We start from the raw sequence: 25,718 nt of genomic DNA, 5'->3' as shown, positions 1-25,718 counted from the left end.
AGGATCACAGTTCAAAGCCAGCCTGGGCAGAAAAGTCTGTGAGACTCTTATCTCCAAAAAAAACCACTAGAAAACTGGAAGTGGCACTGTAGCTCAAGCAGGAGAGCGCTTGCCTTGAGCTGAAGAGCTGAGGGATAGTGTCCAAGCCCAGAGTTCAAGCCCCAGGACTGACCAAAAAATAAAAAGTCACTTACAGATGGTTTCTCTAATTCTGAGAATTATGTACAAAGACTATAAAATCTTCCAGTCTCACATTTCATGGCTTAATTTGCCAACAAAAGGAAGAAATCCCAAGAATTGCCTTGATTTTTCCAATATTGCCTTCAAAAATCTTAATATTGATCCTACAACAGCCTCCTTGATTCAAGAGTCTCCAAGAAGTCACAAATTCTGGTTATGTGGTTGTAACCAGAATATAGTGGTAGGTTTGTGAATTTAAATATCCTCAGAATATGCAATGAGAGGCAAATTATATGCCAGATAAAATGGATGAAAAAAATTCCTTGAAAAATATAAAAATGATTCTTATAATAGTGAACTGACCCCACTGGAATGAAAATATTCAAGAACATGGATATTCAAGAACATGGGCCACCACGAAATAAATGTATTTCCAGGTAAAATATCCATGAAAAATCATTATCACAGGAATGTTTCCACCTAAATGACATTTTTAGGAAAAAGTAGCTCTTAACTTTCCCTCCCACTTTAAAAGTGAAACACAGCAGAGGAAGAAGGCATTTCATTGAATAGGTTCTGAGCTTACTGTCAACATTCTAAAGCTCTCAGATAAAACAGTTTTCGATTCCGGAGTGAATGGTGTTAAGGACTGAGGATGGGAAGTTAGATGAGGAAACTCTGACCTTTAAAAAGGACTTTGGTTACAAAATACATGATGAGGGCCATTTTAATTACACCTTTTATTTTGGGGCATAGGAGGCAAGTGCATTTGTGTGAAATAAGGAAATTCACTACTGGAAACTTAGACTGGAACACTCTTAATAAAGAGACCGCCTCCATTTTCTATTATTGACCCTTTTACTTTCTAGTATTCTGATCAGTGATAGCATTCTACTGATCAGAAATTCACTGAAATTTAAACAGATTTAGGAACTATGAACACATTTATATGTGGTTGTCTTTAAGGTTTATTCTCACTGAAAACCAATGTTTAAACACTTCTTTCATACAAAATTTAATAATTTAGCCTATGAAGTAATTTAAATACTTATGTTCCCTCAAAAAGACAACACTTTTGCGCATACATACAGGATGTACACATACAAAAAGGATGGTTCAAAAGAATTTTTTGGCAGCTGCTTCTTGCTGAGTCCTATAAACAAAGGAAAGGAAAATTAGAAGAAGTTTCACATACGTGACTTCAAAAAGAAACAACTGACTTCATATTAAAATACGAATGCTTCTGAAAGCATAAAATACATTAAGAAAAGCATATATTCTATACATGGACTTCTAGTGTGAACTGAAATAAACTAGAAAAAATATATACTTGTCTACAATTATTTACACATTTGCTGAAAGTTGTTTTTATGGGCATATTTAATTCCACCAAATATTTCAACTGAAAGAGAGAAAAGACAAGGTTGCATTTTATTAAGACTTACCTGTACATGATATAACCAATGAACAACACCGTTTGTACCACTACAAATATGACAAAGTGGACAGTAGATAAGCATGACGGGAACGGCGGGAGTTCTGGGCATTTCGGTTTTTCATTGGATGGCTATAAGACAAAGAACTTGGATTATAACTAAACTAATAGTTTTTAAAGACATAAATGCAACTGTTACAAAACTCATCCTTTACTATATAAACAACTATCTTCATTTATTTACTTTCCAACTGTCTTTCTATCCCTTTAAATTTTATTTATGTCTTCTAGTCTGGACAATAAACTGCAAGGCTACCCCACTAAGGAACTACTTGACAATACGATGGCTCTTCCTCAGACCCACAGCATTCACCCCGCCTCTCCCCCCCCCCCCGACTGTAACTCTAAAATAGGTGTTTTATTCCCTATTTCCCTATCTATGTAGATATTTCTTTCATTTTAAGGAGAAAATTAAATATCAGGGACAAAGATTTCACCTAGGTCTATCCACACACAATGGCTTCTAAGACGAGTTGTTTTCCATATGATTACCTCATATCAGGCAGTTTTTTAGGACACATGTGCTATCTGTGGCATCAACTATCGCATCAAAGGGGAAGAGGAAGAGGAGGAAGAAATAATCTCAAATAGGACTAGGACACAAATGCTTTGGATGAGAAGTCATGCTCGGTAACAAACTTATGAAGCCAAATTTACCAACATAATTTATGTATTTGTGGTCTATACATAAAAAGGCCATGTCATAAGTCCTTGAGTTCAAAACCCACTACTGAAAAAAATTTAAAAAGTCAGCTTTCATAGGCAGGTGCTGGTGGCTCACGCCTGTAATCCTAGCTACTCAGGAGGCTGAGATCTGAGGATCAAGGTTTGAAGCTAGCCTAGGCAGAAAAGTCCCTGTGAAACTCTTAGCTCCAATTAACCACTCAAAAACTAGAAGTGGTGCTGTGGCTCTCAAGTGGTAGAGACCTAGTCTTGGGCACAAAGAGGCTCAGCGAGCACTAAGGGCCTGAATTCAAGCCCCACAATCAACAGAAGTCAGCATCTAAAAATATAAAGGCAACAAGATTAGAAGCTGAACTGAGGACTTACGTTTCCTCTCTTTACCATTTACTAGCTAGTGAACTTGAGAAAACTCACTTTAATATTAATAACATATTAATCTAACATTTCTAAAAGTACCTCAAATTAAAGAAAAGGTTTTTACAAAGATACAACTAGCCAGGCATGGTGGTACATGTCTGTAATCCCAGTTACTTGGGAGGTAGGAGGATTGAGAGTTCAAAAAAAGTAGTAAGACTTTGCCATAAAAACAAAATAAGAACAAAAAAGTTTAGGAGCACAGCTCAAGTACTAAGGAGGCCCAATAAATAGGTAAATAAGTCAATAAATAAGGAAACTAATTAAAAAGTAAAAAAGATAAAGCCTCATATAAAATGTAAGTAGCCAGGTCTGCTTCTAATAAGTTTGACTAGGAATTATGGACCAGTCGTATTGTCACCTAAGTTTTATACAAGGCAACTGCAGAGGTAGGAAAGAATCCAGTCCAATCCCACAAATAACCTGTGTTTGGTTGATGGCAAACCCAGGTTAACAAGATAGCTAGAAAGATCAGATCAGAATCTTCGGGGAAAGACACATCAAAGACATAATAAAAAACCCACGGATCAGAGACAACACTAAAATGGGAATCAGAAAATATTTTCATTGGATGGTACTGTAAATCCCACACAACAACTCCCATGCTATCATTCTGACCCGCAGGGGTTAATGGCTAGAGGAACTAAAGCTCCACCTTAAGCAACTAGGAAACCAAAATAAAGGGAATTTGGGAAGTAGAGAGCAGTTCTAACTTAAACCATCATCAGCATCCTCAAGCAATAAGTATTTCAGTCAAGTAAGGCAATGGTAACTACAGAAGGAGAGGGAGCAGGTTACCAGACTCCGCTGTGCCAAGCTGTCTATGTCTCTCTTCACCACGTGCAGGTGCTCCTTGATGTCCATGAAGTGCTGCGTCGACTCATAGACGCCGGCAGCACCTGGGTGCTGTATGCCACTCACCAGCCTCAACGTTTCACTCATGGAGTTCCTGAGACAGAAAACCCCTTTACCCAGTGAAGTCACTAGAAGGACATTTTTTTTCAGTCATAGGTTAAACAGTTCTATACTTTTTAAAGTTGAACATAGTAGGTATTAAAAACAACAAAAGAACCCAAACCAACCAACCAACTAATGAAAACAGAAGCCAGGCATGGTGACACATGCCTATAATCTCTGCACTGAGTAGGCAAAGGTCAGGTGATGGAGAGTTTGAGGCCAGTCTGGGCTAACAGCCCAGTTTTTGTTAAAAAAAAAAAAAAAAAAAAAAAAGCAAAAAATAAGCCAAGCCATGATTGAGTGGTTGCCTATGGTTTTTGGTAGGTGCCACTGCCCACCATTGTAAGAGAACAGCACAGCACATACAGTAGCCTAGGAAAAGAGCAAAATTCAGAACTAGAAGGAATGCTTCTAATGAATGCCTATTGCTTTCAAATCATGGTAAAAAAATTGTACGCTGAACTCCCTTGGGGACCCTGTGTCTGCGAGGTGACTGGAGAAGACAGCGACCAGTGGGCTCCTGCTCTTCCCTGGACTCTACCTTGTATCCATCCCAGTTTTCTTTGTTGACTTGACTTTGTGTGACTTTGTTGCAACGAGTAAAGCAGCTTTTCTGAGTTCTGTGAATACTTTCTGTGAATCTCCAAACACAAAAGTTCATTGCGCCTATTTCACTCTGCAGTTCTATCAAATGACACCAGTGTATAAACCTAGTGCTTTGCTGGGCGCCGGTGGCTCATACCTGAAATCCTAGCTACTCAGAAGGCTGAGATCTGAGGATCACAGTTCAAAGCCAGCCCGGACAGATAAATCCATGAGACTCATCTCCAATAAACCACCAGAAAACTGGAAGTGGTATTGTGGCTCAAGAGGCAGAGAGCTAGCCTTAAGCTGAAGAGCTGAGAGACAGCACCCAGGCCCAAAGTTCAAGCTCCACGACTGCCAAAAAAACCCCCAAAACCTAGTGCTTCAACCAGAAGCCGATCAAAGAAGCATCTGTCTGGCCCAAATATGAAGTAAACACAGTTTGTTAAGTTGAAGGATCGTATGGCAGTCTCTAGTGTAATGGGCTTATTAAAAGATAACAATACACAACATTTTGCCTTACATCCTTGCAAGCTATGATTCCACAGTTAGATCATACTGAATGTTAAGTATAAATTTTTAAAAATTATATAGGATGTTAGAAGCAACAGACACTTGAAAAGTAGGTATGAAATATCACAAGTGCTTTCTGAATCAATGTTATACAAAATTAACTTTTAATATCATGTGTGCTCAAGAAAATCTGCATGACTTGAATTAAAGCATCAGTTAAGAATTATATTTCCCCATGACTAAAATGCTCCCCTCCAAATATAACTTTCTAACATGAATGCATGTAAAAAATGCAGTCATATTTAATATTCTGAGAATACTGCTTTTCAGAAGAGAATACTGCTTAAGTAAAAATGTCCTTTAAATGTACACAGATTCAAAGTTCTCTTACTCGATCATTCATTTACCTGTGATGGGCATGTTGTAAGTTGGACAGCAATCTTTAGGGAAATAATATGTGTGAGAAAAATATAATTCCTGCCTTGTTGAGACTAACAGTCTACAAGCACTGTCTTAGAATAACTAGAGCCCTACAAAGAAAAATGTATTTAACTGATCTGGTGCCTAGGGCTGAGTATTATGAGATGGGGAAAGGTCTAGTGGGAAGAACTGTGGGAGAAGGTAGAAGGGAATAGGCCAAATGAAAGAAGTCTAGATAGAATCTAGGGAAAAGCACTGTCTAAGGGATGATGGAAGGTAGAACAAAAGTGAAGAAAACTAATGGAAGCAGAGAAGTCAGAGAACACCAGAAAAAGTATGTTAGAAGTCTTAGAAAGTTTCAAGATGGAGAATTGGGTCCAAGCATCAAATACTTCAGTGAGAAGGTCGAACTACATTTAAAGATTCTGTTTTCAACCCCCCCCCAAAAAAAACAACAACTAAGATTTCCTAATATAAAAATCCATAAAAAACACAAGCCACCCTGGTAAGTTGTAAAGGCAACTGTTTCCTGTCCCTTTAGGTTTCTTTCTGAAGCTAAAATCTGAAGAAAAAGTTCTAGAGCACTAGCCCAGAAATTTGAGTGTAGTTGCATTAACTTACATGGATGACATTTGTTCTTACTGGTTAAGTGGGAGTTTGAAAGGCAGGTCTGTACCAAATGCTTCCATGGGCAGTAGAGTTGGGGGACTGGGAATTCCTAAGCACAGCTTGGACTCTAAGAGCATCTGGAACACAGCACCCTTTACAGAAGAAAGAAGACCGAAAATAGGTGGGAAAGGGTAAGAACCAAGGGGAGGTGGGAACAGGTGGCAAAGATGGGTGTAGATGCGTGCATGCACACACGCGCCTGTCTTGTCTGTCTCTACACTGGTGGGGGATGGAGGAAGAAGCGCCAGTATCAGCACTTTCATCTACTGCATTGTATCAATGTTAATTTCCTGGTTCAGACAACTATATTGTGGTTAGGTGAGACTCAACACGATGGTAAGCAGGTCAAAGACATTTGAAATCTTTCTTTTTCATTTTCTAAAGTCAAAAATTAGATCACAATTAAAAAGTTCTGAAAAATGGCATGTTACAAGATTCAGTCTATATTCATAAAAGAATACTATTCATTTAGCTTTAACTACTTGAATAGTTCAACTATTCATTTGTTCACATTTTAAGAGGTGTTTTTTTATGATAAAGCTGTCAGTGCTCTAAAAACTTAGCTTATGGAAATGTGACATTTTGACCTGTTTTCTCTGCTCTAGGCATAAGCAAACCATTCTTACTACAAGTTTATCATCTAACATCCAAAGACACCTGTCTTCTCTGTTTCAACTTTTGTCCAGTTTCTCTTTGGGTACGAAATGGGAATGAAAGAGGTTGTCACATAGCTTCTAAGTAGCTTCATGGCATCAAAAAGAAAAATAAGTTCCTTTAGGTGGGCACAGTAGGTCACACCTGTAATCCCAGTTACCTGGGCAGAGACAGGAGCATCATAGGTCTGAGGTTAGCCCAAACAAAAAGTAATTAAAACAAAAAGGGCTGGGGATGGAGTGGTAGAGTGATTGCCTAGCAACTACAATGCCCTAAGTTCAAGTCCTGAATTCAGTTCCTAGTATAAAACACACACACACACACACACACACACACACACACACACACACACACACACACACACACACACGAGTTCCTGCACTGTCTGCTTATATTGGAGCTCTACAATGCTGAATATACTTATTTTCCTAGTATTTCTCAGACATTTGTTACATAGAAATCCATATTCTCTAAATATAAGCACACGCCAGCCTCTATCAAGTACCTATGTCAAACTTTTTTGTTTTTAAAGATGCTCAATTTTTGCTTTTTCAGCCTAAAAGTAAATATTAAAATATAGATGCTTACATGGAGTTTTTAAATATTAAAATGTGTTAGTACCTCTGTTTTTACAAAATGAACTCAGAATGTGATTCTTACCTTCACGGAGGAAGATTATAACACATACACCTTTCTTTAGATAAGGGTATCACGTAACACTGAGATGCTACGTTTATATACTTACTTTATTTCATTTACTTGTCTCATAATCTCCTGCTGAGTTTTCACAACAGTATCCAGTTCTTGCTGACTAATCTGGAGGAAAAAAGACAACAGCTCAACACTCCAACACTCCACGACCTACCAGAGCACTGCACACAGTAGCCTTTTTTTCTCCTTCCCTTCAGACAAAGGGGAAGGCCTATCTGTGGATTTGAATGCGTACCTGCCCATGCTGCCCTGGGACCCCTGCTCCTCTTTTAGAAATCTCCTCTGTCAGCGACGAGACATATCTTCTCTGCTCATCTAGAATCATATCCAACTGCCGATTCAGCTGCTTGATTTCAAGATGAATACGGTTCTGGCCTTCAAAGATTTGTCTTAGCTCACGATCTCCTACACTCTCAAATACGTCATCTGCTGAAAAGTGATTACAAATTAAAATTAATAGACCATATAGATGGTTTTGAAGTACTGCAATTGGCACAGTGCCAACAAATGCCAAAACTAGAATATCACCAACTTTGTGGTATGATATCCCAAATGTGGTATGATAACCCAAATACTAAATGTACATCACAGTAAATTTAACTAGGTTACTATTTGTTTTTTAGTATCCAATGACTTAACATATAAATTAGGCCTGAACTTTTCTATTTAAGTAATTTTCTCTTTCATTTACATAGTATGATTTTATTAGGGAGAACCAGTGTATTGTATTAGAAATAAAACAGTGATGGGTCTGGGGGGAGGGTGTTTATATCTGAAGATGGATGGGGACTTTCTAGGGTGACAAAAACATTCTGTACTCTAATCTGGGTGATGGTTATGTTTGGTACATACATTTGCCAAAACACACCAAACTGAGTGTGTAGATTACATGCTTTATATATGTATAGAAGGCACATGAACATATACATATATATAAATATGTATCTTCACATACTACAATCAGCTTCAGGATATAATCATAAGTGATTATGCTATAATGTTTAAAGCAAATTAAAGAAATTCACATTTCATTTTTACTTCCATTAGGCCTAACTCTTTATTATTGCAAATTTAAACACTCCAAAGGCCTTATTAAATAAATAGTCCTGATAATTTATACTGATAGGGAGTAATAAACCCAGCAGATAATGTAAAGTCACACTATTTTCCTTAACATGCAGCTTTGACGTAACTTATAAAGCTTAATTTCACTGGATTAGACTAGCATTCTAAATTATACTCATTAAAGGATTCTTAGTAGTAAGAAAAGTATATATCACCTACTCTTGCAACAGTTTTGATAGATTTCAAGTATTATCACTATGGTAATGATTAAAAGGAGACATAATCCTTAGTAATTTCACTCAGCAATTACTGAGCCTCAGCTACGAATACTGCACTGCTATGGTTTTTGTTTGAGGTTCTGAAAGCACAATACTGAACACAGAAACAAAACACCTATCCTCACAAAATTCTCATTCTTTTTTATTTTATTGTAAAGATGGTGTACAGAGGTCACAGGTAAGGCAATGAGTGTATTTCCTGTCAAGCATTGCTACCCCTTCCCTGTGTTCTCCCACAATTCCCACCCTTGTCTTCTGGCAGTAGTAGGACCTGAACTCAGGGCCTTGAGCTTGTTAGGCAGGCATCTGAACCACACCCAGGACTCTTAAGAGCTTCCACTCCAGCTCACTGTTCATCTCTATACACAGTACTTTTAACTCACATGTCATTAAAGCCACACTCGCTTTTACCAATAGACTCAAGATTCGCTCACCACCTTTTCAGAAATTTCATGGAATGTGTAAGTGCAGAGAGCAGGGCGAATCAGGCAATACAGACACAAACATGCAATATGCAGCGAGGGCTACAGCTATGCGCCAACAAGAGCTTTGCCATGACTCACCCGGCTGCCCCTGCAGGTCAGGGTGGCCCTTCTGGAACTCCTCTTTTTTTTTGTCCAATTCTTGTTGAAAGTGTTCAAACTCCTCCTGATACTTTTCCTTTTCTTTTTCCGAAATCTCTTTATCTGGCGTAGGCTGTTTTTGAAGTTTAAGAAAAATATAAACAAAACAAAAAACAAACAGAAAAGGGAATCTGTGAGACATCTTAATACCTTTTCTCATGCTAACTACTCCACTACTGGTTGGAAACTCCTTATTGATATCAGAGACAATTTTACTTTTTTTTTCCTTCACATTAGTACTAAGACTTGAACTCAGGGCCTGGGTGCTGCCCTTTAGTTTTTTCAATCAAGGCTGGCATCTTACCACTTGAGCAACAGCTCCACTTACAGCTTTTTGCTGGTTAATTGGAGATAAGAGTCTTATGGACTTTTGGCTTTAAACCTTGATCATCGAATCTCAGCCTCTTGAGTAGTTAAGATTGAGGGTGTGATCACTGGCACCTGGCCCAATTTACTTTTGCTACCAAGAATAGTACTAAAAATATCAATATTTACTGATGGAAAAAGCACTTGCACTTTCTGTAAGTTCACTAACTTCCTACACCATCACAAAGCGGTCAGGACAAATATCTTAACCAATGAAGCAATAGTGCACCACAGAGCTTTGTAGGAGATCATGGGCAATGAAGAGTAGAAACAAGACACAAATCCAGGACAGTCTTCCCAGTCAGACATGAGGCAACACTGTTGGAAAACTGAAAATAAACTGTTGGAAAAACATTGTCTTTACTTACCGGCTCTTTTCCGGGCTCAGTTAGTTGGAAAGTCAGAAAAGAGAGAACATCATGGTCATCTATGAATTAAAAAAGAAGTCTCAAAAAATTCTATTATGGATGTTTACAGTTGTCAATTTACCGTATAGTATTTGTAGCTTCAAAAAACTATCAGCTCTACTTTGGCAAAAGTAATAGTGCTCTGTGAGCTTAAGAGACAAAAATTCATTACATTAGAAACCAAAAAGTCTTCACATTAGAAACAATGTACATTGTCACAGAAGCATTGTATTATCAATCTGACTTATAGAATTGTAAACTAACCCCTTTGTACAACTATTTAATAATTCTAAAATTATGGTAAAATGGCACAGAAAAGAACAAGAAATGATGTACATTCACTTTCTCTGTATCTTATTAAACATCTGTTATAAGTGTTTAACATATAACATGTTCAATAATGTCAGATAAGGAATGGTAAGGGATGAACAAACAGAGTCAAAACAAGCATAAACTACTAATTCTGGAACCACAACCCTCCCATATTTCCCCCCAAATCTTCTTGGCTGATAATACCCAATCAAATAAGATGAAATCTTGGTCACATATTTTTGGTACTATCTGACTCAAAGGACATACAATTTTTTGCCTTTCATATTTGCAGATTTGGATTTTATCTAAAAATCATAGAAAGCCAAGTTTATTTTAAGCTGTTTCCGCAGCCTGAACCTCACAACACTAAATACCAGTTCTGGCTAGTCATATGCACAACGCAATTTATTTCAAGTGTGCAGTAATCTTTTTTTCTGCCACTCCTATGGAGCTCTAGAGATGTAGGCAGATTATACGAAAACATACACTACCGTTACAGACTGAGTAACTTGAACCAGACCACAACTTCCTGAGAATAACCATTACTGTGAACTTGAGAAAGTCCTATCTATGATGTGGCAAGCTCATTTAAAAATTGAAATGATATGGAAGTGGTGTTGTGGCTCAAGTGGTAGAGCACTAGCCTTGAGCTAAAGAGCTGAGGGACAGTGCTCAGGCCCAGAGTTTTCAAGCCCCATGACAGACAGGAAAAAAAAAAAAGCAGAACAAAGGGTGGAGGGTAGGGGGGAAAAGAAAAATCAAAACCATATGATTTTTCACTGGGCACTGGTGGCTCATGCCTGTAATCGTAGCTACTCAGGAGGCTGAGATCTTAGGATCACAGTTTAAAACCAGCCCAGGCAGGAAAGTCCGTGAGACTCTTATCTCCAATTAGACAGTAGAAGACTAGAAGTGGAACTGTGGCTCAAAGTACACTCCCCCACCCCCACCATGATTTCTCTTCCTTCTCTTCCCGGATTATATAATTTGTACTTCTGAATATTATTTAAAACGGCATTGCACCATATAAACACAAAATTGTATTATTATGGAATAACTTCAATTATCACATATCTTTGTTTAAAGTCTGGCCCCCAAAAAACCATCTCCTAAGGTTGTCAAATTCATTTATATGTGCTGTGTCAACCCACAGTCCTCAATTGACAATTAATCTCTTAAAGCTTCTATATTAAACATGGTTCCTTTACTGATTCTGTAATCTGTGTATTTGTATGTGCTTGAGGCAATTGTATACCTATAGAACAACATAGGTTAAAAAAAACCAAAAAAACAACAGTCCCAATAGAGTAAAAGAATGGCATAACACACTAAGGGGCCAAATAATCTACACAGTTCTTAAACAAGTATGTATGTCCTTAAACTGTACAACAAGAAGCAATCTATACATTTTCAATATAAGACAGTAAACTTACCTGCAAGACCTCCTGTGGCAGCAGATATTCCAAAATGTCCTTGTGGAGGGATAACCATATTTTCCACTTTGGCGCAAAATTCATAATCATTTTTGTCTGGTGTGAAGCCATTATTAATCATTACCTAAAAAGAAAAATTATAGCCACAGCTGTGTGACATTATGGAGTGAATTGATCAATTTTATTAATAATAATATTCAATCTTCCCTTTATTATTATAAAGGGTAATTTAATATTTCTCATGTGGCATCATTGTATAAGATAATGGAGCTGGGTTCAACTCACAATTATTTGGTTAGTTACTTGGTTTGGCACTGTTCAAGTACTTAAACTCTCCCACATTCAATTTCCAGTGTTCTAGTTACTGGGAGTTAACTGTGCATAGAGTACAGAGCACAAGTGTGATACTTTAAGGGTCAGGAGTCTAAATCATCTTTCACACATACCATTTTAACAATGTTGGGCCCTATGTTATTTTTCAAAACTGCTAAATGGATCATTTCACTTCTTGCTTAAAACTCTGAACTGTCTTAAAAGTTCCTCTTAGGATAAACTGTAGTACACTCCACTCAAGGTCTGTTACTCTCAACCTTTCAGTGTCATTGCCTCTAGATCTCTTGTCTTGAAGCCATATTTTCTTCCCTCAAATATTTCAACCCCTCTCAAGGCCCTGTGACTGCTTTCTGTGGCTAGAAAACACACACACACACACACACACACACACACACACACACGCTCTTGCTTTCAGTCATCACACACACACACACATACACACACACGCTCTTGCTTTCAGTCATCACACACACACACACACACACACACACACACACACACTCACACTCACTTACTCTTCCTTTCAGTCATAGCTTCACCCTGAGAAACTGTTTCTGACCTTCCTTGTAATCCCACAGAATTACAAGATTCTAACCACAGGATTCCTGGATAGTACCTGTGTCTTTGTCACACAGAATAGAAATGGTATGTGTGTTTTGTCATTACTCTGTGTGTTCTTTGAAGGCAATGACCTTTGTCTGACTCATCTGCACATCCTGAAGTCTTGGATATGTATGTCACATATGCCAAACAGCAGGATGGTTAAATACCTAAGGAAATGAACAAAGGAAACCTGCTGGCAAAGTATTATGAGATGCTCAGGTTTGCCAGTTCTGAAGCCATGTGCTTTTAACTTCAAGAACTCAAAAAGAAAAGTCCTACCAGAAAGCTGTGATTTGTTTATTATCACTTACTGTCAATGCTTTCTGGTAATAGATAATCTTGGCCCGGACAGGATAGGGTTTGTTACGGAAGTCCCTCTGGCAACTTGCTAAAGCTTGACTGGCGCCATCACTACAGCACAGAAGAAAGGAAAACAAACAAGAAACAGACTTAGGAAGTGTTTCAACATCTAAAATTCTAAAAGATTAAATAATAGCAAGGTATGACCAAGTCTTAGGATACTTCAAGCTGTTTATTCTTAAGACACAAAGATGGCAGGCAAGTGTTTCCTGTGAGAACACTGGGTACACAAGATGCTAATGTCACCATGGCTTGATAAGAAGGGGAATGAATTCCTGTGCTAAGGGAGACAAGCACAGAGGTCCTCTTATCCTGTGGCAGAAGCAAATCTCTCATGAGGCTTAGCTACAGATCTATAGGCTTCCTTCTAAATCCACTGAACAGAGTGAGGACAGAAGGCCCAGGCACTTCTAACAGCTGCACAGGGATGGGTGATGAACTACCTGAACTGGCTGAAAACCACCAAGATGGGAAACAGTAAACTGGAGCAGACAAGTTAGTTTCCTTACAGCTTACTGATTGGCTAAAAAGTAATTATTCCATAACTATACGAAAATTTTAAAAGATATACATACCTAATTTATATACATTATAAATACACTAAATACTCAGCTTTGCCATCCATTTATAGTTTTTACATAAAGCAGTATTCAGATTGCATAAGTGACATACATTGTGTACTCATTAGTTTGGTCAAGGCTAAATAAACTTCATTTTTAAAGATCTCTTTAAATAACGATTAAAAGTGGCTAGTAGCATCACTAAGAGCCAGCAACATCTGATAAGCTTTAAAATTAAATGAAAACATACATGGTTTGAAATCTGAGATTTTTTTTTCCATAGAAAGAACTTTAAGATAGAAACAAACTGTGACCTTCTCACTGAATTACAAAATGATAACTAACAAAAACTAAATCTCAGTTCATATGGTTCAGATTTAGTTTGGTGTTTAAATCTGAATATATTTCATGAGGTTTCCAATGAGAAGCAGAAATGGAAATGACGTAAAAAAATCACACACTTACTTTTGATGGTCATAATGGATCTGTCCATTATTGCCCACGATTACTATAGCAGGATTATTTTTCTAAAAAAACAAAACAAAACAAAAAAAGAAAACATTTAAAGTCCTGAACTTAAAAAAAATTTCCAGATCCTTCTTGATATGTCTCTTACATACATGAGACTGTAGGATTCAATATTTAAAAATATGATGGTCTTGGCATTTATGGAGTTGCAAAAGATCTTTAACTTGCTAATAGTGATGTTTAAAAACACCAGTGGAGAACAAGCAGCTGCTAAACCACCAGTTAATGCTTCCAATATATAAGCTCATTTGTTCTTAAATATTTTAGGAGAAATCATAAAAACTGACCTAAGCTGGGTGCTGCTGATGGCTCATATCTGTAATCCTAACTACTGAGGTGGCTGAGTTTTGAGATTCAAAGCCAGCCAGTGCAGGACATTAAGACACTTATCTCCAACTGACCAGCAAAAATCTAAGAGTGTGCTGTGGCTTCAGTGGTAGAATATCAGCCTTGTGTGAAAAAGCTAAGGGACAGAATCCAGGCCCTGAGTTCAAGTCCCCAGTACTGGCACAAAAAAGAAAAAACAAAAAACAAAAAATTGACCTGATCAAATAAATGGTTAACATAAACATAGCAAATATATGAATACGTGAGTCAGCCAGAGATAGTAATACATAGGAATACTGTTATGAAAGCAAACTATTATGGTCTCTACACACTGCTGCTTTTGCTGCGCACATCTAAAGACTGACTCATGTTTACTTATCATAATTACTAAGTACAAGCTGGATGGGGAGAGTCATTGCAAAGTTCTGACTTAGGTCTCCATTATAACTTTAAGTTGGTATGTGAAAAATTTGTCTCCATAGTTCTTAGTTGCTGAATTCTCTGCTACATGGAGATTATCACCTGAGGAGTTCTCTACTGCCAAACATATCAGTGACAGATAAGATATGCTTCTCACAGCCTAGCCTGGCTAGGAGAAAAAGTGGGTAGCAATTCTGACAACAAATATACCTTTCCATCATTGTCAAAAGAATCAAAAAATATTCCAACACCATTCCACATATCAGCTGATCCAAAGACGGGGCCCTCCAAACCTTGATTTTCTGTATACCAAATTGCCTGAAAGTACAAACAAGGGAAGTTAGAAGCTAGTGGTATGTACTATAATCATACTGCTGTACATTATGCTAGGGCAAATGCATGTATCTGTATCTTCTCAAAAACAGAAATGTACATACCAGGCCATCAGCTCCAATCCGACCTCTTCCAGTTACTCGAAATGTCACCTCGACTTCCCAGTTCTCGAAGGCTGCTTTTGTCTTTGTCCACACTGATCCTCTTTGGCTTTTTAATGATGGTGCTATTCGAATTTGATCTGAACTTGGAATAGCATCTACAGCAGAAAGCAGAGAAGAAAAACTTTATGTTATAATTAGGTAAAATTCAAACATCAGTAGTGAACCACTATATATAACCATAAAGATCAAATTGTAATCTATAGAACAATTTTGTTATGAAATAATTTCAGGTTGAAAGTTACAACTTTGAAATTTGAGAGCTAACATCTCTTATTTATCTTTTTCTTTCTTGTAAGTGCTGGAGATTGAACCCAGGGCCTTGCAAGTGCATAAAGTAGGCGAGCACTATACACCACTTGAACAATGTCCTCAGCCTCCTTATTTTTATACAAAAAGTATCTCCACAAAAATAAAAAATATAAAGACCACACCAGTAAAAATTATAGGGGCAGGATGGAGGAAATGACTTACAAGGTAAATTTGTCTATTTAATCTTCAGACTTTTTATAAATATCTAAAAAACTTATGAATCGTATAAAAAGCCTGCAATGTATTGTGTCAATTTAGAAACCTTAAAAAACTCAAACACTGTGAACACTTACCACTGGGAAAAAAGACACTTGTTCCTAGTCTGAGTTCAACTGTGATTTTGAACAATAATCTTTCTACTCTCCCAGATCGATCCTATGTTCATGTGTAAAATGAAGGGCTAGGATTGATTAGCCCCATAAATACCCCAAAGTTACATGCAAAATATTCAGCATATATACAGAATATTTTTTTTCTAGGGAGAGGCAAATGAATTTTTTTGAGGTACTGGGGTTTATACTCAGGGCCTCCAAGCACTCTATCACTTGGGCTATGCTCCCAGTCCTTCCATTTCAATTCAAGGTAAACTGTCTAAAAGAATTCTCAGAGAACATTGTGGTTCCCACCGGTGATTTGTACTTCCAGCTAGGTTCAAGTCCTAATTCTATCAGTTACCAATTGTTAGTTTTAGTCAAGTTATTCCACCTCTCTTAACAACTTCATGGATATGTAAGTGCTTATGCAAATATGTATACAGACAGGCCTTGGGAATATCAGTTCAGCTTGAAAACACCAGAATAAAGCAAGTCACAGATTTTTGTGGCTTTTCGGCATTTATTAAAGTTATATAGTATGCCTGAGTCTATTAAATGTACAAGATCATTATGTCTAAACTCTACATGTGCTTTAAGTAATTTACTTCTGAAAAGATTAGATCATCAGCTGTTGGAAAACATCAACAAACTTCAACTTGTGAATAAAAAACTCATAACGTGAAGTATGAGAAACTGATGTATGACAAAACTAGGTATGCTTATAAAAATGTTTCAATCCTCTTATTATTGGGCTTGAGCCTAAAGTTTTTGAACAATGCTAACATTTCCTCCCAAATAGTAACCATTCTGACATTTATGCTGGGAAATAAAACAACTACAAATCACTTTACAGGTAGGAAACATTCATAAGAAGAAAAGCTGAGACATTTCTAGTGACATCTGCTGCTAACACTTCCAAGCACTTAAAAGCCTGAGAAAGGACAACATGGAAAAAATACTGACAATCAGAAGACCTAGGTTTGAGTTCAGCTGTCCTGACACTTGTCAGTTACATAACCTTTTCTAAGAACATTTCCAAACAGCAACTGTTCTGTATAAATAACAGACAATACCTGCTCTGTCTGCTAAGGATCAACTTAGAGTATGAAGGTGAAAGAGCTTTCAGAGCTATAGTTAGAAAATGTTATCTTTTCTTTTTAATGCCCTTTTGGACCTAAGGATGCAGAATGACAGTGCAAAAGGACAAAGCTAAGAAAGAAACAACACCAGTTTATCTTGAACTTGAAGTCATAAAAGGCTGTGATTAAACCAGATTTAATTTCTCTATTTTTTTGTTTTGAACGGATCAGAGAGTAAATGAAGAGTGGATATGAACAATGGCATTAAGAGAACAGAGACTAAAAATTACAGTAACAAGAAAGCAAGATATATATTTGTATCTATTTCTAACATAGATTTCTAAAGATATAAATAGATAGGTATCAGTAATTACCAGAGTCTACAGTACATACATAAGGAATGGCTAAAAATACTTCTATTTCAAATGTAGTCTACGCATACAACTTAAATCCCACAGGTTAATTATACTGGCATTTTTGCAACACACTAATTGGTTATGGGTCTGTAAAATAAAGTTAAGGTAGTAAATTTGAGATTGCTGTCTTTAATTTCCTGATGTGTACATGTGAGAAAGAGATAGAAGCAAGTAGGCAATGGAGTGGTACAAAACAAAAAGTGTGAATAAATCTACCACTAATACAAGTCAGCATCCTTCCAAAAAGCAAAACAAAAACCACAAAAAATTCAAGCACTTGTGTTTGGTATCATGTGTATCATCTCTATGTACATTAAGAACAATGTTATCTTGATTGAAAAATACACCCAGCAGGCTTATAGTGACTGCCAAATAACAACATAATTACACTGTGCTTCAACAACTTAATAACTTGGTCATTAAATAAAATTGAAATTTAACCTTATAATTACGTATTAATTCGAGGGAAATGGCCTTTTTCTTAAAAGTATGCTTCCTATTTAGTAATTGCTTGTCCATAAACAAAACATTTTGTTCCAAGCTTTTGGTAATCTAAAATAATGTATACAAGGCTTCATATACATGGCTGCTTAATCACACAGAAAAGCATTTGCTACTTGTTGCACAGGTTGCATCGGATGGTCCCTGAACAGAGATTATTACACGCCAAGCACTAAGGCAGATGGCTTAGTCAGCAGTTGGCACATCAGCACGTAAAACTGCAGGTATGTTTGTTTCTTTTCCAAACATGAATGCTCTAGCGGGACTTTGATTTATGACTACCAAATACAGAGAAAATAAAACTTGAGGCAGTAATTATTTCCATTTCTCCTGTTCGTTTTATTTCCCCCTTGAAATGAGAAGCTATGCCACTGTCTCAAGTTCAGAAACCATGCCAAAGAGGGTATCCTGCTACCAAACAAAAGCGAGACTGTGCCTGCAGAGTGGCCTGGCGTGGAGACCCGAGATTATTCCCAGTCTCCCAGAAGCAGCTTTAAGGTGAAGGACGACGACGAGTCCGAGACGAAGGCATACACAGCCTCTCTAGAGCTGTCTAGGAGGGTCGGACACAGTCCACACACCAGGGAAAAGACGGGCAGGGGAGAGGGGGCTGCCAGGGCGGCTTCAGGTGAGGAAGGCGGCTGAGTGTGTGTGTGTGGGGGGGAGCACGTGTCCCTCGGAGACGTGGCGTCCGGGTGAAACGCGACACCTGGGAGCCGGCTGGGGGCGGGGGGGGGGGGGGGAGTGGACCGACGGAACACTACACCGCCAGAACCAAGAGACCCAGGAAGGCCGGCGGGAGTGGACGGAGCACGGGGAAAACTCTCTGGACAACTGGCGGGCCGGAGAGGGACCCGTGTCCCGAGGGTGCCCACCGCGGCTCAGGGGAACCCCCGGCCCCTCCGGAGCCCCCCCCCCGTCCCCGGAACGCGCACTCCGAGGCCCCCGATCCCCCCGGAACCCTCGCCCGGGCCCCCCGGGCCCCAGCCCCGGAATCCCCGCCCGGCCCCCCCCCCCGGCCCCCAGCCCCGGAATCCCCGCCCGGGCCCCCCCCCGGCCCCCAGCCCCGGCACTCCCGCCCGGGCCCCCCGGCCCCCAGCCCCGGCACTCCCGCCCGGGTCCCCCGGAACCCCGGCCCCCAGCCCCGGCTTACTCCCCGCGTGGGCCCAGAAGGGGACGGTCCCGTCACTCTGCACCAGGTGCGGCCCCTTGAAGCTGTATTTGTACTCGAAACGACGGTGTGGCAGCTCGGCCGGCGTGCCCGCGGCGCCGGCGGCCATGGCGTCGCCTCCCAGGCCATCGCCCCCGACGAGACGACTGAGAGACAGCAGCAGGGCATAGAAAAACGGTCGCGATCTGGCCTGGGGACGCTTTCGCCTGGATCCCGCCATCTTGGATTCTAGGACGCAGAGGCCGGCGGGAGAGGGAGGGGCGCGCGAGGCTGCGGATGGCCAACAGGGCGCTCGTTGATTGGTGGAGCCCGAGGGACCCCTGAGGGCAAGGGGTGAGCCCCGCCCCCGGGTCCTGGATCCCGTCAGCCCTCTGGCTCCCAGCATGATGGGCGTGGTCCGTATGGGGCGTGGTCATGGGGCGGGGCGTGGTTGTGGGCGGGGCGATTTGTCTCGAGCCTGGGCCCAGTGGGAAGTGTTGGAACCTTTGTACATTCTTGGGAATGCAGGAGAGGCCACCCTTGGCCTACCTGCAGTAGGCTTCCTCCCGCCACCTAAGAAACCTGAGAATCTGACAAGGTAAAATAAGTTCAGGTCGAGTCATCTTTTCACATTTTTTCTCCACCTCATTCCATTCTTCTCCTTAGGCTTGCAGTTCTACACAATACTCGTATAAACTCCATTCCTCCTCCTTTCCTGATTAAAAGAAGCTCAATTTGTTCAGGATGCTTTGCATTTCATGAGAGGTAGGTTGAAATGCCACCCACCAAATAGGCAAAACTTCACTTTGCTGATTTGTTTCTCTTCCTGCATGAAATGTGTATGCAATGTCTGACAGTGAAGCAGCCATGGTGCTACCACTAAAAACAATGGTGCAAGAAGTCACAGGTCTTAGATGATTTCCTTTAGCTCCTCTAATACCCAGGGCTGCCACTTTCATTTTCTGATAAGACTCACTCTTGTAAGCTTGTTTCCAAGTTCTGTTACCTTCAGTTTGGTTGCCATAGCCCCTGACATGTATGGAGAGCTGATCTGCATCAGGCAGTCGTAAACATGAGTGTTTGGAGTGGTAAACATGCATGGCCTCATTTACAATGAAATGGACCTAATGTTTGAATCTAACATCCACCCTTTTGCTCTTTGCTTCTTTTACAAGAAAACTGCTTTCTCAAACCACATGTCTACTTTCCCTAAAACAACATCCTGAACACTTTGAAAGCTTTTCTGTAAGTTGTCACCAGTGATAAATCAGCAATTAAGCACCAAAGCTTTGAAGTTAGCTGGCTGGAGGTGAATCCCAGCTTTCTGAACATGTGTCTTGACATTTAGCCACTCAAAAACTCCATTTTCTCATGTGTAGGATGGAAATTAGTTTAAAAAAATCTGTCATCCATTTAAGAGAGAATTTAATGCCTGTGCCTAGTGAGCTCCCACAAAGTATTAGCCACTTTGTGACATTTGCTCACCTTCCCAACAATAATGATGAAAAAGCCATCTCAGCCCCAGAAACTCAACCAGTTCATTGTGGGTGCATTCACCTAACACCCAGTCCCCTTCCCCGTATCCATCTCTTCAACTTCCGATAGGAATTCATGCTGAGTGGGGTGAGATTTAGACTGACAGACTTTAGATTAGGATTAACTGCCTAACTCCTCTTAGGTAAGCAGCAGACATTTTGTGAGTAGTCAAAGAGCCATCTCAAAGGTTTGAGAAGATCAGAAATAATAGAATTTATTGATACATTTTCTACTTGTATTATGGTAGTTAGTACTAAGGAATTTGCCACTTACAATAAATTGGAAGATTAATTTCTTCCTATTTACCCCTAAATCAATGAATATTATGAAGGTAAGAATTGCTTGGAATGCAGTTTAGGTTAGAGAGTGAAGGGAGAATGATGCTATATTTGTCTTGTATTGGTCTTGGTTATCTGTTGATGTGGAATATGTCACATGGGAGGTGAAAGGTCCATACACTCTCAAATATTTGTCTTATGAAGCCAGAATATGCAAACATAATTTCCCCATTCATATGTCTAGAAAAACTGATTTTTTTTCCTTTTGGTCATGGGACCTGAACTCTGGGCCTGGGTGCCGTCCCTCAGCTCTTCAGCTCAAGGCAAATACTCTATCACTTGAGCCACAGTGCCACTTCCAGCTTTTTCTGCTTATGTGGTGCTGAGGAATCGAATCCAGGGTCTCATGCATGTAAGGCAAGCACTCTACCACTGAGCCTCATTTCTAGCCTGAAAGACTGATTCTTTAATCTTGATTTTATTTGTTGTTTTTTATTTCAGTTCTTTTGCAGTATTGGAGATGAAATTCAGAGCCTTCCACATGTTAGGCTAGCATCAAACCACTGAACTATAACTCTAGACCATTTTTTCTTACAGGTAAGAATTTTGTCAAAACATACATTAGGTCTGATATTGTTCCCTATAAAACAGAACTATTAGGTAGGCTCAGGGGTTTATGTCTGTAATCCTGACATATAGCAAGCTGAGGCAGGAGAATTGGAGGCTAGACTTCATCATGAAACCATTTTTCAAAAAACCAAAACCAATCAACCAAGAAACAAACAAAAATTCCACAGAACCAATACATTTTTTTGTATATTAGAAAAGACCAGTCATAATTAATCTTTTGTATCTCTTTTGGAGTTAAACATTTTTGTCTCTTTAATAAATCCAAAACATTGAGAAGAAAAAAAGAAAAAAAGGAGACAAGAGAAGAGAAAATACAACAAGAAATAAAGAAATGTTTGGAGAGGAAATAAATTATTTTGTACTTGGACTATGGTATTCTGTAGCATTTTGCCCACAGAATAAATATTTACAGATACCGATTTCTCAACACAAAATGACAAGGGACAGTAAAAATAAAATTAAGCAAAACCTTTAAACTGTGGACCAACCTAAATGTAGAGAATCAAACCACAGGCTCTAGGAGCTTTTAATCCATTCCTTAGAAACAAATTCTGCAAATAAGGGAAACCATGGAGGCATAGAATTCCATTGTGTATATATACCACATTTTCTTGATCCATTCATCTACTGAGGGACAACTGGGTTGGTTCCATATAGCTATGGTAAATAATGCTGCAATAAACATAGTTGTGCTGGTAGCTTTAGTGTGGTCTTGTTTGTGAACATTTGGGCAAATGCCCAAAAGTGGGATTGCTGGGTCATAGGGGAGCTCTATGTGGAGTCTTTTGAGGAACCTCCATACTACTTTCCAAAGTGGTTGAACAAGTTTACACTCACACCAACAATGCAATAAGGTTCCCTTCTGTCCACATCCCCTCCAGCATCTGTTGTTATTAGAGTTCTTGATTTTAGCCATTCTAACTGGAGTGAGGTGGTATCTCAATGTTGTTTTGATTTGCATTTCTTTTATGGTTAGGGAGGTTGAACATTTCTTCATGTGTCTATTGGCCATCCTTCTTTCCTCTTCAGAGAAGTTTCTCTTTGTTTCTCTTTAAGTCTTTAGCCCACTTATTTATTGGGCAGTTATTTCTTTTTAAATTTTATTTTATTTTATTTGTGAACATACTGTACAGAGGAGTTACAATTACATGGGCAGGATAATGCGTACATTTCTTACCAAGCATTGCAACCTCTTCCTTTGTTTACCCTTCACATCCCTTCCCAGCCTCCCCCCTCCCCCCCCAATCCCAATCCTTCTCCTTCCCCCCTTCCCCCCCCCCCCGCCCCCCGCACCGACGTTGTAAAGCTCGTTTTGGACATGACAACTTGTACTTCTCATTGTTGCAACAGGTCCACCTGTATCCTTAAACAACTGGTTTTTCCCCATCTCCTCCACAAGTTATACTGACATCAAATATAGTGAAAGCAGGGGTTATACTGTGGGGGAGGGACATACAAAGCAACAAAAAGATAATCTTATAAATGCGTTAGAAACACATGCATGAAAGAAAAAAACATTAAAATACACATCTAAGGGTTCATTTTCCTGACATCACATTATCTGACCTTTTCCGCTTGACTCATACATATACTAGCTATTACAAATAAGGGAAACCATGGGACCGATGTTTCTTTGGGCCTGGCTTACTTCACTTAATATAATTTTTTCCAAGTTTTTCCATTTCCTAACAAATGGGGCAATGTCATTCTTTCTGATGGAGGCATAGAATTCCATTGTGTATATATACCACATTTTCTTGATCCATTCATCTACTGAGGGGCATCTGGGTTGGTTCCATATCTTAGCTATGGTAAATAATGCTGCAATAAACATAGTTGTGCTGGTAGCTTTAGTGTGGTCTTGTTTGTAAACATTTGGGTAAATGCCCAAAAGTGGGATTGCTGGGTCATAGGGGAGATCTATGTGAAGTCTTTTGAGGAACCTCCATACTGCTTTCCAAAGTGGTTGAACAAGTTTACATTCCCACCAACAATGAAGTAAGGTTCCTTTCTGTCCACATTCCCTCCAGCATCTGTTGTTAGAGTTTTTGATTTTTGCCGTTCTAACTGGAGTGAGTTGATATCTCAATGTTGTTTTGATTTGCATTTCTTTTATGGCTAGGGATGTTGAACATTTCTTCATGTGTCTATTGGCCATCCTTCTTTCTTCTTCAGAGAAGTTTCTCTTTAAGTCTTTCGCCCACTTATTTATTGGGCAGTTGTTTCTTTGAGGATTTGTTGTTGGGGGGTTTAATTTTTTGAGTTCCAAGTATATTTAAGATATGAGACCCTTGTCCGTTGTATGGCTAGTAAAGATCTTCTCCCAATCCGGGGGGTTTCTATTGATCTTGCTAGCTATGTCATTTGCCCTGCAGAAGCTCTGCAACTTTATGCAATCCCATTTGTCCAACCTTTCTTTGATTTGTTGTGTTTCCGGGTCTCTATTCAGAAATTTTCGGCCTGAGCCAAGGAGACCTAGGGTTTCTCCTATTCCATCCTGTAATGTTTTCAGAGTGTCTGCTTTGAGTTCAAGGTCTTTGATCCATTTGGAGTTGATTCTGGTGCAGGGTGATATATAAGGATCTAGCTTAAGTTTTCTACATGTAGTTAACCAATTTTTGGGCAGTTGTTTTTTGAGGATTTGTTGTTGGGGGATTTAATTTTTTGAGTTCCAGGTATATTTTAGATATGAGACCCTTGTCCATTGTATGGCTAGTAAAGATCTTCTCCCAATCCGTGGGCTTTCTATTGATCTTGCTAGCTATGTCCTTTGCCATGCAGAAGCTCTGCAATTTCCTGCAATCCCATTTGTCCAACCTTTCTTTGATTTGTTGTATTTATGGGTCTGTATTAAGAAAAATTCGGCCTGAGCCAAGGAGACCTAGGGTTTCTCCTATTCCATCCTGCAATGTTTTCAGAGTGTCCACTTTGACTCCAAGGTCTTTGATCCATTTGGAGTTGATTCTGGTGCAGGGTGATATATATGGATCTAGCTTTAGTTTTCTACAAGTGATTTACCAATTTTGCCAGCACCATTTACTAAAGAGGCTGTTTTTTTTCCATTTTATTTTTGCTCCCTTATCGAAGAATAGATGGCTATAGGTCTGTAGGTTCATTTCTGGGTTTTCAATACTATTCCATTGGTCCTGAGGTCTGTTCTTGTGCTAGTACCAAGCTGTTTTGATTACTATGGCTTTATAGTAGAGTTTGAAATTTGGTATTGATATTCCTCCAGCAGTGTTCTTTCTGTTGAGGATCGTTTTTGCTATTCGGGGTCTTTTATTGTTCCGTATGAATTTTTGGATTGCCTCTTCTATTTCCTTGAAGAATGAGGTTGGAATTTTGATAGGTATTGCATTGAATCCCTTATTTGCAATATCTAGTATATGTCTGAGTCAAGCAGAAAAGGTCAGATAAGTTGATGTTAGGGAAATGAACCCTAAGATATGTATTCAATTTTTTTTTCTTTCATGCGATTGTTTCTAACACATTTATAAGATTATTTCTTTGTTGCTTCGTATGTCGCTCCCCCACAGTATAACCCCTGCTTTTACTGTATTTGATGTTGGCATAATTTGTGGAGGGGAAGGGGAAAAACAAATTGTTTAAATAGGGATACAGTGTACAAGTTGTTATGTCGAAAACGAACTTTACAACTTTGGTACGAGGGGGGGAGAGTTGGTTGGGGGGGTGGGGGGATGATGGTATAGGAAGGGGAAACAAAGGAGGAGGCTACAATGCTTGATAAGAAATGTACTCATTATCTTGCCCATGCAATTGTAATCCCTCTGTACATATTTTCACAATAAAAAAAAAGAAAGTCTGCACACTTTTGGAATGCTGGATCATACTCATTCTGGAAACACAACAAAATCCCAGTAGGGCATGGGGCAATAGTAAAACCTTGAAGTATTGGTCAGTTCACTGGGTAAAGTATTTTTCTACCTAATTCTTTCAGACCATCTGGTGGTGTAAAGTTTGTGGAAGAGGACACTGGAAAGACTATGATTTATCAATAATAAACCTCAGCAATGCAAATCTCCCACCAGATAAATAAACGTGTCACCAATTCGGAGAAGATTTCAGGAGTGCTCGCTATCTGATGGAGAAA

General features: G+C 39.2%; 1 protein-coding gene and 1 long non-coding RNA gene across 5 annotated transcripts in view; one reads left to right on the top strand and one right to left on the bottom strand.

Annotated features, from left to right (window-relative positions):
• The window catches only part of Lman1 (lectin, mannose binding 1), a 21,801-nt gene extending 2,370 nt beyond the window's left edge, over positions 1-19,431 (bottom strand). For 2 of the 4 annotated variants that reach the window (XM_070029020.1, XM_070029021.1), the window contains exons 1-13: positions 19,167-19,430; positions 15,335-15,489; positions 15,108-15,215; positions 14,088-14,149; positions 13,014-13,113; positions 11,767-11,890; positions 9,983-10,041; positions 9,189-9,321; positions 7,518-7,711; positions 7,317-7,387; positions 3,572-3,722; positions 1,626-1,747; positions 1,270-1,333 (exon numbers count right to left, since the gene is read on the bottom strand). In XM_070029020.1, coding sequence (XP_069885121.1) covers positions 1,297-1,333; positions 1,626-1,747; positions 3,572-3,722; positions 7,317-7,387; positions 7,518-7,711; positions 9,189-9,321; positions 9,983-10,041; positions 11,767-11,890; positions 13,014-13,113; positions 14,088-14,149; positions 15,108-15,215; positions 15,335-15,489; positions 19,167-19,404 — 1,554 coding nt within the window. In that variant the 5' untranslated portion in view covers positions 19,405-19,430 and the 3' untranslated portion in view covers positions 1,270-1,296. Of the gene's footprint in view, positions 1-1,124; positions 1,334-1,625; positions 1,748-3,571; positions 3,723-7,316; positions 7,388-7,517; positions 7,712-9,188; positions 9,322-9,982; positions 10,042-11,766; positions 11,891-13,013; positions 13,114-14,087; positions 14,150-15,107; positions 15,216-15,334; positions 15,490-19,166 lie in introns of those variants that run through there. The other 2 variants (XM_070029023.1, XM_070029019.1) reach the window with 2 other exon arrangements.
• Positions 19,431-25,718, top strand: LOC138831954 (uncharacterized). The gene is made up of 4 exons (XR_011373466.1): positions 19,431-19,517; positions 19,830-19,928; positions 21,479-21,574; positions 25,566-25,718. It is a non-coding gene; the product is annotated as an uncharacterized lncRNA (long non-coding RNA).

This window comes from Dipodomys merriami, unplaced genomic scaffold (genome assembly GCF_024711535.1).
Source record: "Dipodomys merriami isolate MVZ:Mamm:240054 unplaced genomic scaffold, mDipMer1.0.p SCAF_2, whole genome shotgun sequence".
NCBI lineage: Eukaryota > Metazoa > Chordata > Mammalia > Rodentia > Heteromyidae > Dipodomys > Dipodomys merriami.
Note: the sequence above shows the minus strand (reverse complement) of the source record. Positions and strands in the feature narration are given on the sequence as shown.